At 43.1% G+C, this 13,582-nt stretch overlaps 1 protein-coding gene across 2 annotated transcripts in view; it reads right to left on the bottom strand.

Moving 5' to 3' along the window:
- Nucleotides 1-10,870, bottom strand: part of GABRB3 (gamma-aminobutyric acid type A receptor subunit beta3) — a 115,308-nt gene extending 104,438 nt beyond the window's left edge. Inside the window, exons 1-3 of one of the 2 annotated variants that reach the window (XM_040535690.1) lie at nt 9,726-10,870; nt 8,760-8,851; nt 8,581-8,648 (exon numbers count right to left, since the gene is read on the bottom strand). In XM_040535690.1, coding sequence (XP_040391624.1) covers nt 8,581-8,648; nt 8,760-8,832 — 141 coding nt within the window. In that variant the 5' untranslated portion in view covers nt 8,833-8,851; nt 9,726-10,870. Of the gene's footprint in view, nt 1-8,580; nt 8,649-8,759; nt 8,852-8,963; nt 9,153-9,725 lie in introns of those variants that run through there. The other variant, XM_040535682.1, reaches the window with a different exon arrangement.
- Nucleotides 10,871-13,582: the final 2,712 nt, after the last annotated feature.

Here is a 13,582-nt window from a genome sequence, read left to right as displayed (position 1 = left end):
CCACTTACCTTCAAAAAGGCTGGATAAGGAGGAACAACAGGCTGAATTCCTCTCAACAGTAACTAAACGCTGAGCATCTATCCTAGGACAATCAAATCTGGTTGTCTCCCCCGCCGCTTCCCTGCTAGTATTTCCAGACAGGCACCATCTTAAGCCCGGCTCTGTCAGGGGCAGCTCCAATGAGATGCTATATAACCCATGCAGAGATGTGAGAAACAACTCCTATTCTGGCACCTAGCTCCCCCTGACACAACTACCCAGTACTGAGCCCTGTGCTGGCATCACTTCACAGCTTCCAGAAACTGTACTAGCTGCACCACAAGCACCCCGGCATCTCTGCAGAGCGCCGTGTTGTGCCGTGGAGACATACCCATGAACTAATGAAAATTCAACATTCATATTAGTATAAAGAAAAAAGTCATTAACTGCTACTGAGCTGCCAATTACCCAGTGTAACTGCAGACCTCCCAGCACAGCTGTTCTACCTTCCCTCTCTGCTGCATGCAATATTAGATTCATATTGCAGGTTACATTAACACAGCAACCTGTAACTGGTTCCTAACTGCTAAGAGAACAAATTATTTTGCCAAAATTATTGGTTCAAATCTGTAATAGTGAATAATAAATTAGACATGCCTAGACTTAGGATTTTTTTCATTGCAATCTCAATAGTTATAAGGAACTGTGAAATTCAATTACAAATACTAAATGAACTCTCCTTTTGAAATGATTTCTCTTCCAGCTATTTTTTTTTATGAGTGTGTCATAGGGGAGAAAAACAAAAGTTCGTCCTGGACAAGCTAAAACCCCTAATGGAAACTTAACATTACCCAACCTCTTCCACAGAAACTTTTTATTCTTTTTCAATGTTAACGGATTGCACTTGATATTACATCAGTTAAAAATGTTTATATAATCAAAGCTGTATTAAAATGAAAGTTGTGAGGAAAAGTGTATTGCTAAAGGATCCTAACTCTCTGGTTACGCTTAAGGAAGAATTGCTCTCTTTGACTCAGGAAATCTCAAATCACAAATTAGAGGAGGTCAAAAGTGTACACTGGAGAAGTATTAACATACATTTATTCCTCCGTGCGCGTCCCTCACCAGCCAGCATCACAGTCAGGATACTTGGCCAGATGGACCTTTAGTCAGATGCACCATGGGATGTTCTTACGTTTGCTGTTGTCTTCTGCCAAGCATGAGACTGTCTGCAGCGCCTTTATGAAACTGCTAAGCTTTCTGTATGACTACAGTCAATATGTATAAGCATTCAGTGCATGAATAAAGATCTTCATATAAATATCACGCTTTCCTTTCTCTACCTTTTTCTGTCTTCCAAGGAACGGAAAAAAATGCTAGACATAGTGGGTATAAATCCATAAAGCTTCTTTGAATTTTCAATTCCCATAACTTAATTGAATGTACTTCTTCATCACTTGGCCATTCAGTAAGGCTGTCAACAGAAGTAAAAAAAATTACTTATGGTTATATGCACGGAAGTCCTGACCTCATACTTATTTTTTTTCTTTATGACCAGTATATTTTAAAGAACATATATTCAACACCTGTTGCAATCAGTGCAAAGATACTGAGAACATGATGAAGCTATACACACATTGGTAACTAATGACACCTCGGATGGCCTGGCACACCCCTACGACAGTTGCATATTATTACAAATGACTTGTGGGAGACTCCTGGTATTCTAAAGCACCAGCATAAGACTGGCAGTGGCATCTGAAAACGCATGAAGACAAGCTTGCGTGTGCAACTCAGAGGTGCCCACACTGACAAATACTTAAATCGGAGCACAAACTCACAGAAATACATTGCTGGAAAAGATCTCAAAGCCTAACCCTTCTAGAGGCAAGAGCAACACCATCAAAGAGGTATTTTTCTAGTCTCTTCCTAAAAAAACTGCAACAAAGGAGATGGTACAACAAAGCAGCTGGCTGAAAAATAATCTGAAATGAATTAATTTCTTCAAGCGTTACTCCTATTGGTTCTAAATTGCAATTGATCGTCATCCTCTCATCATCAGCTTCCTACATACTAGGAAATGCACGTCCTTTCTCCACCCTATTTTTCAGTGCTAAACAAACCCATTTACTTCAACATTGCCACATACGCACTGCTTTCTAATTACTTTAATTAGACACATTTGTTTCCCTCTCTTGTATCTCCTGTTCATTAACATCTCCCTGAAAACCAGTGCAAAAACACTGGACACAGCATTCCTGCTCAGCCTTCACCAACAGTGGACAGAGAAACCCATGTCTTGTGAGTAACACTCCTATTCACGTACCTGAGAACAAGATGCGTCTTTTTTCAGACTTGGATTAACTTTTTTCCACGTACTTTAGACTCTAGTTCAGCAAAGCCTCCACATCCTCTTTTTCTGTCTTGCTGCCTATCCAATTTTTTCTCATTTTAAGAACCAGACTCTTCCTTTCTTACAAAACATAGCACTTTGTGCTTGCCACTAATAATACATTCTTTATTTAGGACCATTCCTCTTATTTGTAAAGATCATTTTGAATACCGTTTTTGTCCCCTGAAATGTTTGCAAGTATTTCAGGTTGATATCATTGCAGATCATATCTATCATGCAAGTAAGGATGATTCAACATTAGCAACTGGATTTAGCCTTTAAAAAGCCCTTGTCACCCTCCAGCAACATTAACTATCCCCTTGTCTCTCCCAAAACAGGTATTTCTTCTCCTTCACAGCCAGAACCCTGCATACCACAGCAGCTACTTTCCCAGAAGCTTATCATCAATTTCCTTGGCCAAACAGGAGTCATACTTCATCACACCATCCACTACAAGCGCTTCCCCCTCTTGTCAGCAAGAGCTAGGGAACATCCCAGGAGTGAAGAGACACAGACAAGCACGCTGGGTGAGTCCAAGGATACTCCCTGAGGGAAGAAAAACGCATGGAGCCAAGACACAGGATTAGAAGGAAGGATGGTCTTCTTGCCAGTTGGCAAGTAGAGGGCAGGTAACCTGCTGAGATAGGCTGTTATCCTCGAGCAGTACCAGTTGCTGCTGCCTCCCAGCTGTCTTGCTGGCGCATCACCAGCACAGTGACACCAGTCTTTGCAGGGTTATTCTGGCCTCAAGATATGCTTCCCTGCTTGGGCAGGGTTTCTTTTTGTCTAATTTTGTTCTGTTCGTTCTTTTTTTCTTCGTTTCCCCTCTGTATTATCTATCAAACACGTACATACAGATCATAAAAATCATTTTTGAATGTATATCATATCTACTCACTATGATCCACTAGTCTCCCTATGGAAATTAAATTATAAAATAAATTTTTAAAAAGTGTATAAAATTATATATTCCATTTTAAACTCCTGTGCTTTGTTATAAGCATTGCACACATGAATCTTCTAGCTAGAAAACTTGTTTGTAATAGCCACAATTACATAATCACTCTATTATTACAACCCCATTTCTCCATCTGAATCTTCAAAGCAAATATGCCACAAATCAGTCATAATTTCCTGCATGAGGTAACTTTGATATTCTGCTTGCAAAGTATTTAGAAAGTAGATGTTTATGGCAGGAAATATAGGTTATGTTTATGATCGAAAACGGAGGTTACGTTTCGCCATGCCTAGCACTGCGGCTGCCCGAAGACTCAGTGTCTGCCTCCACCTCCTGATTCTTGAAGGAACCTGGATGATGAGCTTGGGATGTGCAGCCTAAGGGCTGGAATTCCCTAATAACGAAAGAATTCACTTACCTAAATGTGGCTGTCTGGTGCTGTTTTGGATGCCCTGGATTGTGTAAAAACATTTGCATAGGGCTGGAAGGTACAGCACAAGACCTATAGAAGTCTTGTACCCTTCTGGACAGGTAGTCAGAGTCCGAAATGGATACCTTGGGGCATTTGAAATATTTAGGAAGTACTATTTAAGTGTCCTCTTTATTTTAAGCTAAATAGCTCTCCATTGGCTGTATTGACAAGGATAAGACAATTGTTTAAACTTCAGCAGCTGGTATGACATCCAACACAGCTGCACAGAGCATGCAGACGTGACACAGAACTTATGAATTGGAAATTGGAGGGCAAGTATGATGCATGAGAGACAGAATGACAATAGACACCTTTGCCTAAGCAGACAAATTCTGTCCTACATCTCCATTAACTATAGTCGCAGAGCGTACCAATCCAGCTCACATTTAGAAAACTAATTGTATACATCTCAGTTTACAAGAACTGAGTCACACCCTATTTTTCAGGCATCTGAAGAAAGACTAGACAAGTCTCAGCAATGGAAGCATGAAGGTTCGGTGTCTCCAGTACTTCAGGCGAAGTATGAATTAATTCACCTAGAAATAATTCTTTACGCATCGCTATCTAAGGAACATAGACGATATTTGTCCTATGTAAGAACTTCAGTTGACCTTAAAGCAGCAAGTAAAACACAGTTTGTCAGAAAGATGTCAAAATTGCTTAGAAAATAGCAGGCACCCAATGGAGTCCATATGTGTACTTGAAGTTTTATACTGGAACATATGTAAAAATAAAAAATTACAGTGCTAGCATAGAACAGATTACATCTTTTTCAGAAACAACTCATAAGCTTTATGATCTGACTTTATGTCAAACTAATTTTCTTAGTACAGTATTCTCAAAAACAGCAGGAGGACTATATAGCCAATGATGCCTCCTGGGTTTTCCTGGTTTAATTTTATTGAAATTAGAGCCTTTGAAAAACCCTGGATCAACAGCTCTGAAGTCCCCTGTATGCACAAAGAGAATGCAGAGAGCAGTTTAGCGAGCAGTAGCACAAGATTCCTTGCTTACAGGAGATCACACTATTCTCTGCAAAACATTATCTCTAAGGAGAAGGGTTCATTTTTGTACTGATCCCCTCATTTTCTCTATCCACTTTATAGCTTTATCTCACATAAGCTATAAGCCACATCCTAAAATGATGGGAAAATGAAAGCACAGCACCTTAGTCTTCCAGCTACAATGATGAGTTTAAAGAGGGGTTGTTGGGAGAATCAATGTATTGATTATTTAACTTCTTAGGGATAAAACTCTATGGGAGTATTTGGCTGCTTGGAAATTATATGTCTGGAACTAACACATTTGATTCACAGACCAAATGTTGAACAACAATGAAAAAAAAACAGACTATAAAAATTCAGTAATTGCGGATGCAGACTGATCAGAAACAGGCTGACAGACTAGTAAAAAGCATAAAAACTCTCTTTCAATTTGCATCATCCAAGGAAAACATTCCTCCAAAACAGAGAAAGTACAGAACACAATCAACCAAAATCATGTAAAATTCTGTATCATAAAGCTAAACTATTGTAATAAGACAACTGTAATCTTCAGTACTCTTTTTTGGTAAAAGGATTTATAGTATTTTCTCAGGATATTCTAGTATTATCGATTAGTATTTTGTTTAGAGATATACTTTAGCGTACAATTTACATGCACTTACAGCAGATTTAAATGCAATTATTGTAGGTATGCACAAAAATAGGTAGGTGGCTAAGTACCCAATTTCAGGTAAAGTTTGTGAAATAGGCAAATAATCATGTGAAAGCATGCATAAGTATAGCAGGGAAATAAAGCACTCATGGATATATATATGTATACATACACATATATTTACACATATGTATACATGCAGGTCATTAACAGACTGCAGCCCTTCCTTGAAAAGTGCGCTTTGTACATTCAACTTGATTAATCTATTGTTGCTACCACATATGTAAAAGTATAAACATGAAAGCATATTATTTTTACTTCATAAATATTTTGTATTTTCAGTATGATGTAAATAGTATGGTCAAGTAACAATAAAGCTCCCCGATGTTTTCAAGATATTATGAAATCAAATAGAAACTGTTGATTTAGAACTTTGCAGTAAAACAATCTGATACTTGCATCAGCTCTCTTGATCCAGCTTAGCGTTACAGCACCATAAGTAAAGAAAAATGTTAACTTTTCCATGTAACCTAAGTATGATGTATATTACTATTCAATTAGTCTCTTCTAAAAGATAGCTGGAGGTTAACCTGGACTTATGGAGGGCAGAGGACTTCCAATAATTTTCAACAGGAAGACCAAAAATACACAATTTTTTAAACCGTTGGAAAGTAAAGTGAATACCTAGTAACTGAAGATTCATTGAGAATAAGGCTACAGTTTGATTAAAAATAGAAGAGTATGACACAAGCTGTAATTCTTATTACAAAGAATTGTCATCATATCACTGAAAGCTACATTACAGGCTGCCTAGAAGGCAGTACAATAAAACTTGCTATAATAACTTTTTATTTATATTCATAAAATTGAAGAATGTTAATTCCCTGGTTATTTTATTTTTAATATAGAGATGAATTTTAACAAGCTAATTTATAAAAGGTTACACCAATGTCTAGATTTAAATCAAAGGAATTAATGTCCACAGTACCACAGTTCAGAGAGATTCTTGTAAGATATTTCAATAGTTAATGAGGCTAAAGGTCGAAGCTAAAAATATCTGCTTGGCATTAAATAGAAGAATATGTCAAAGATTAAAAGTTTAGTTGGTAACTAGTGTGAAGTTCACCAGAGACACCTCATGTCTTCAAACTAACAACGACTTTTTTCCCCTCCAAAGTACTATCTTAAAACATAAACATCAGCAATTTTGAAAAGCTCCTTCTTTTCTTCCTTATTCACTGCTTCTTGATATTTACACAAGAATCTTTGCAAATGAGTATAAAGTTACCTGAATAACTGAAATTAATCAACTCAGACAGTGCTTGAATACAGCTAGGCTTAGTCATAGAAGACTTCTTTCCAAGGCAGATGCAACAAGACCAACTGCAAGTCCAGCTGTAGTTCACCAACCAGAAGCCCTTTCTGCTCATTTTTTCCTGAAGTAAATAAGTACAGTTTTGGTAACAACAGTACTTTAGTACTTCCTTTCAGAAACAGTTATTTGTTTCTGTTGCAAGATCAGCATCGGTCTTTTTCAGACTTTGCCTTGCCCCATTAGAGGACATTGAAGGAAACTTCATTTCTTTAGAGCTCTGCCAAGTCATGGGAAACAGCAGGCACTAACTTGTGCCCCTGCTAGAAACTAAAGCAACTGCTGGGCTGGCTCACCTGTCCTCTCAAGGAGCTCCTGTCTCACTTAAGATCTAAATGCTCAGTCTAGCAGCATAACAAGCAGCATATTTAATTTTTCCTCATATCCCTGCTACAGTGGGTTGGACAAATTATTTAAATGTAACAGGCTTTCTTCCCATAGCTGAAAAAAAAAAAATCACTGCATATCCTGTAGTTTTCTTTCACACCTTGGTCTGTTTCTCATATTTACTGCCAATGCGGCACTTCACACATAGAGAACGTTGTATATAAATTCAATTTGTAATTCACTGTTTTGCTAAGAACGAAGCATAGCCAAAGGTGGGAAGGTTGCAGTGAGAACAGTGAAGTCAGACTTCTGAATTACTCTTCAAGGACTCAGCTTTCATTTTATTGAGAAGCAATGCTACAGGTACAGGAGAGCCTGTGGAATATAAGAGATGTCCCTGCTGCTGCCTGAATTTGCAGGAAGCCTAAAACAAACTCTTACAAATGAGAGCTACCTCAATTGCCCCCCTAAATGAGTATATAGGAGGATGTTGGTGGCGCTTGAACTGTAAACAGGCTGTATGTCTACAAAAACCATCTGTAAAAGATCAGAAGCACAGCAAAAAGTTTCTATCTCAGCATTTTGGGTAAAGCAGGGGAAGGAAGGGGCAGAATTAAGTAAGACACACAGATCACCTACAAAGCCAGGCTCTGTCAGCTTGTAACACTGCAACAATGAGTTGAAGGAGAGGTAGAGCTGGTGTTAGCATCATTATCTACTGAAAAAGAGCTCCGCTTTTTAATGTAGATGATTATTTGCAATGACATAAACGTGGCTACAGAACCGCAGAGCAGCCCGCTCGTTTTACCTTAGATTTGCAAAAGGAAGGTTAGGAGGAAGAACCCGAGACCAAGGAGGAACAGGGAATTTGCTCAGAAACGCTCGGAAACTCCACCTGGGATTCAGGATCAGGACAAGAAACGGCAAACCCACCTCCCGGCGCCAGCCCACCCAGCCGCGCTGCCTCGGGGGCCGGGCTGCAGCAAGCCGAACGCAAGCACTGAACGCAAGCCGGTCCCTCGGTCAACCCGACAGCCCCCGAAAATCCGCTCGGAGGAGCAAAAAGCGAGATGCCTCCGGCGTGCAGCCCGGTCCTGGAGCTCTCAGCATCGCTCCCCGGTGCTCGGGTGGGAGCTTGGCCGCCGCCGAGCCCCCACCCCCCCTCCCCTTTTTTTTTTTTTTTTCCGCTTTTCGCCCTCCCCAAGAAGCCCGGACCGAGCGGGCGGGGGCGGCCGCTGCCAGCCCCAGCCCCGCTCTGCTCGCACCGAGAAGGGAAGGAGCGAAATCCGAAAAAGCGAGTCCTACAGGGATGGAAAGTTTGGAGACCCAGAGGGGCTGCGCTCAGCACCCGGCCGGGCTCGACCTGCCCGGGCAGAGCGGCGGTGAGGGGGGGAAGGAGGACGGGTACCCCCGCACTCACTCACCATGTTGACCTCGGAGACCATGTCGATGCTGGCGATGTCGATGTTCATCCCCACGCAGACGGGCGGACCTACGGACAGAGCACACACGGTCAGCCGGGGAGCCGAGCCGAGCCGAGCCGGGCCGGGCAGCCCCGGGACAAAACGGGGGGGTGCGGGCAGCGGCGGCCGGTGCCACTCACCTCCGAAATCCGGGCGGAGGCGGATGTCGTAGCCCTTCAGCAGTTTATCCACAGTTTCTTTCACGAAGGACATGTTGCCGGGATCGTTCACACTGTGGGGGCGAGAGAGACGGGGGAGGCAGGGGCCGAGGTTGGGGAGCGGGGCGGGGGGCAGAGCCCATCCATCAGCGCGGTCCCCCGCCGCCGGGGCACGCTGCCTCCTACCTCTGGGCGCAGCACACCACGGCCACCAGGACGGGAGCGGAGAAGATCCCGAAGATCCTGCCTCCCCCAAAGCCCCACATCCCTCCTCCCCAGGCTCCCTCCGCGCAGCAGCAGCCGCCACCGCCGCGATCCGGCTGCCCCGGCTGCCGCTGAGGAAGAGGCGGAGGCGACAGTCCCCCGTTCTCCCCCCCACCCCACCCCGCCCTCCCACCCCCAAAAAAAAGCCCCCACCCCCGCCCAGACACCGTAGCAGCCGCCCGCGCCCACCCCACAGCCGCCGAGCCCCGGAGGAAGCCGCCCTCCGCCGGTGCCCTCCCGCCTGCCGGGAGAGGAGGGGAGGGGAGGGCGCCTGCGGGGCACGGGGGCTCGCCGGCGACGGGGCCCAGCAGCAGCCGGGGACGGCGGGGGGCGGCTCCCCGGGTGCCCCTCGAGCCCCCAGACTGGCAGCCGGGGCAGCTCGCGGCGCCCTCTAGTAGCCCCCCCTCACATCATGGCCAGACCCCCTCGCATCATGGCCGACCCACTGCCCCATCATGGCCACCCCGTGGGGCCGGGGGTGAGGGGGCAGCTGCTCCCGCGCCGGCTCTTAGGTGGCTGAAGCCCCTCAGGAGCAACTCCCCGGGGCTCCAGGGGGGTGCCGGGGGCATGGGGGCGTCCCCCGACACGGCAGGGGGACATATGGGGGCACCCGGCCTGTCAGGTGGCCGTCGTCGTGTGTCTCGTGAGACCCAAACCCGCCGGCTCCCAGGCTTCGTTAATTACCCCGGGGTAATGAAGGAAAGCGGCCCCGTGCCAAACAGGCGTGTTGCGGGGGCTGTCTGCTGGCTGTTGGGTTGGCTGCGAGGCTCTGGGTGCTCCTTGTGAAATGCTAGTTGGGGTGGAGGCAGCACAGTTGTTATTATTGTTAACCTCCTTCCAGGTTAATTAGGCCTTTCAGCAGGACTAATTGGCGTGGAAACAGAAGCACGCTGACTTGGCTATATTGCTTTCGGCTCCAGAGCCAGCTCTTTGTCAATGCCAATTCAGGGACCTCTCTGCCATGCCCTACCGGCAGCGTAAACGTGTCCCTAGCCAGCTCTGGGTTCTTGTTACACTGGGATCGGTGGGTACCGATCTAACCCAGAGCACAAAATTTTACTAGTCAAGGGGAGGGAAACAATATCTGTCTTTTTGCATTTCTTCTCTTACAACCTGTTTTACTTTTTCCATCTCTTCTTCCCTCAGAGAATCTGCAAGGAAGAGGACAGACACTTCAATGCTGTGGTTTTGTGTAAGGGTGAGAAAGCACGGGCGGCTTTTTGTTTCTCCCCCAACAAATTCTTAAGATGAAAGATGAGTGCAATCCATGTCATACATACTGACCTTGTTGCCACTGCAGTTAATAAGAAACCTACGATAAAGGGGAGAGCAGGCCCAGCTTTAAAAACAATGTGGTAGCCTATAGGCCATGAGGAAAAATGTGGAGGAACTGAGTGTTGCCAAATCTCCTGATTTCATTTTAAGTTGTTAGGCTTGTTTTTGTTTGTTTGTTTTTGTTTGTTTTGTTTTTTGTTGGTTTTAAGTGCCATAATTACTATGATTACAAAGTAGGCGAAATCCTAGCTTTTATTTAAAAACTTGAGAGTTGTGACTTGAAGTATACCTGACTCAAGGGCTAAAACATCAAACAACTGTATGTACATGCATAACTGATTTGAGGAACCTGGATCCAGTTTTTTGTTTGTTTTTAATACTATGGATGGGCAGTCCTGAACACAGGTTCTTTCAAAGACTTCAGAGAAAGTGAAGTTAGGGAAGGGTACCAACCCATTTCTCTCACCCTAAATGCTGGAAGAGAACATTAACATCAATGAAAATATTTCTTACGAAGAATTTAATGTGATTTAAAAGTGTATTTGAACACTAATAACTTTTCTTAAATAGGTTGTCAGTTTTATAACAGAAATAAAATATTTTGGAGAACAGTACTTCTGATTAATGCACTATTCTGGTACTTTGAAAACACATCTGAGGTATGAATGAATCAAAAGTGATGTAGAGTCTGACGTTTTATCACTTCATTTAAGTATTTGTCTTCCTGAGCTTTCAGAGCAACTGTTTCCATATATTTGTGGGTATTTTAAAGATAACCCAGGTTGGAGCTGATAGGACAAGAAAGTAGAGAGTTTGGGAGCATTTCTTCTTTGGGATTTTGAATTCAATTAGGCTTAGCAGTAACTGAATGACATTACAAATGAGAAATTTAGAATGAATTTCATGAAAGGTAAAAATCATCTCATCTACTCTGTACATGTGACATTTACTGTGAAAATGGCACTTGAGGTTTTGTGCACAGAAAAGACTCAGAACAGATCTTCTGCAGCACCAGTCTGGAGGTGAGGCTCAGACAAGCTCCACACAGCACAGAGTATTTAAGGAAATGATGGATGCAAAGACATTTGGAGAGCTGTTTAATGTGGTCAGCAGGAAGAAAAAGGCATGGAAATAGGTTCCTTGTCCTGCCCCAAAATTCACCACCTTTACTCTATTCCTGGAATTAAGCTCCTAAACTTTTCCTTTCAAAAAGCAAGAAGCTTATTTCAGAACATGTCAGGAAGGAGTCTGGGTGCTTTTATTCAGAAAAACAAAGCACCCAGTCAGAGCATGCAGGTGCTAGATCCAAGAACATCTGAGGACATGTCCCTGACATCACCCTGAGCTGCAGGACATCAGGGTAAGGTTTTCATCTCTGTTTGAAATGTTTCACTTCACAGTAAATACTTAAATAGGTGAGAGGGGGAAAGAGTTAACATGAGTTTGTGGCCTACTGGTTTGGCTGTTATCTATAAAGTCCCATTGTTTCATAATCAAGTAATTCATGAAGTAATTACTGGATAAAATAAATGGAACCTGATTCTCTGCTTCCCTTAGCTACAATCATAACTCATTCTCACTCGTGCTCTTTTTCTAACATACAGTCTTTCTGTCCCAGCAAAACTCTTCCTGTAAAAGATGAGACTTCGAATGTTGTAGTTCAGGGACTAAAATTTATCATGGTTTCTGCTGCGGTGAGTGTTCTAGCCTTTAGGCCACTGGACAGTTAAGATCTATGCTCCTGATCAAATTTTGATCAATAAGGCAAGCACGGTAATACTGTTTTCTTCCTTGGCATTGCCAATATTGGTAAAGGCCACTTCAAAAATGGATTAAGTCTAATCTGCAAAGGCAAGCATTATGTGTGGAGGAGCAAAAGGACTGCCCTTGGGCTGATGCAAGTACATGTGGAAGAGTATACCTGCCAAGCCTAGATGTGAAATAAGTTCTTGGGGTGAGGGGGGTTGCAATGGATTCCTTGGCTATGCCGGTGTTAGCAAGTACTGAGGCTGCTCTGTAGCTCAGAACAGCTGCTGCTGAGGACCCAACATCCATGCTATACACATTTTGGGTGTGTTTTCTTAGAAACAGTTCGAAATTCTCGTTTGCTGTTGGACCACATTTGGTATGCTGCTGGAGTGCACTATCCACCTTAGTTTTGTAGAAAGGAATCCAGTTCATGTGCTCTGAGACTGCTCTGTGAAGTGAACCAAAGCACCGTAAGTGGGAATGATCAAACAATTCAATTCATGAGCACAGTCCTGATTTGCCCTAACATGCTGTGTGGATGAATTCATCATCTTTCAGAAGGAGCTAGAGCAGAGCACGCTCAGCCTCGGTTAAAGGATAGAAATTGTTGAAGGCATTGGGAGTGGAATGAAGAGTCACTCAAAATTTTGGAACGAATTCTAGGTTTGTTCATCCCTATCAGTTGTAGTGGAGATGCAGAAGAGGAGGCAATGACAGGAACGCCTAGAGAAGGAGAGAGGTCTGCTTACAACTGATGCATTTGCAGGACTACCACTATCAGTCACCAGACTGTAGGAGAAGGACTGGCTTGAGAATCAGGGAAGAAGTATTTGATCACACCATGCAATATATCACTGAGCTCTTACACTGGAAAGTGGTACTGAGGCTTTACCTGACAAAATGAACATAACCCAACTTACACGCTGAGGTCAGAATCACTTATCAGAACATTTTCATTTTCCTCTCTGGCTTCTCTGTCATTTAACCGATTTTGACAGAGATTCAGTCTTATCCTGAAGCAAACTGCAATCACAGAGGGTTCAGAGGTACAAAACAGAGACAGACAGAAACTAAAGAAATGTAGGAAGAATTGCTGCTACAGCTGAAGTGTTGTCTTCTGAGGAACACAGGACATTAATCTTACTTGGCTGAGACTCACGCTGCTGCTTACCTATTCTGCCTTGCAGCAATTTTAATAGCCTGCTGGTTTAACCTGCTGAGAAGGTGTAATTAATAAAACTGGCTGGAAAAAAAAATCCACAAGAAAATTTTCAAGGTTCTTTTTTTTTTTTTTTTTTTCCTTTTTCCTTTCCAAACCTGGTTTCCTTTTTACTTTATTTAATTAAAAGTTGATGGGCATTTTTTCCAAAACACTATTCAATAGAAACTTAATGCTTTCTTAAGAAAGCTCAGCTTTCTTGCTTTTCTTCCTTCAGTATCTCAGTAGAAACTGAGCTTTAGAGTGACAACAGGAGGCTGGGGAGTGACACAGTTTCATGCGCTGCACTCTGGTTCTT

Source organism: Cygnus olor, chromosome 1, assembly GCF_009769625.2.
Source record: "Cygnus olor isolate bCygOlo1 chromosome 1, bCygOlo1.pri.v2, whole genome shotgun sequence".
In the NCBI taxonomy this organism is placed as follows: Eukaryota; Metazoa; Chordata; class Aves; order Anseriformes; family Anatidae; genus Cygnus; species Cygnus olor.
Note: the sequence above shows the minus strand (reverse complement) of the source record. Positions and strands in the feature narration are given on the sequence as shown.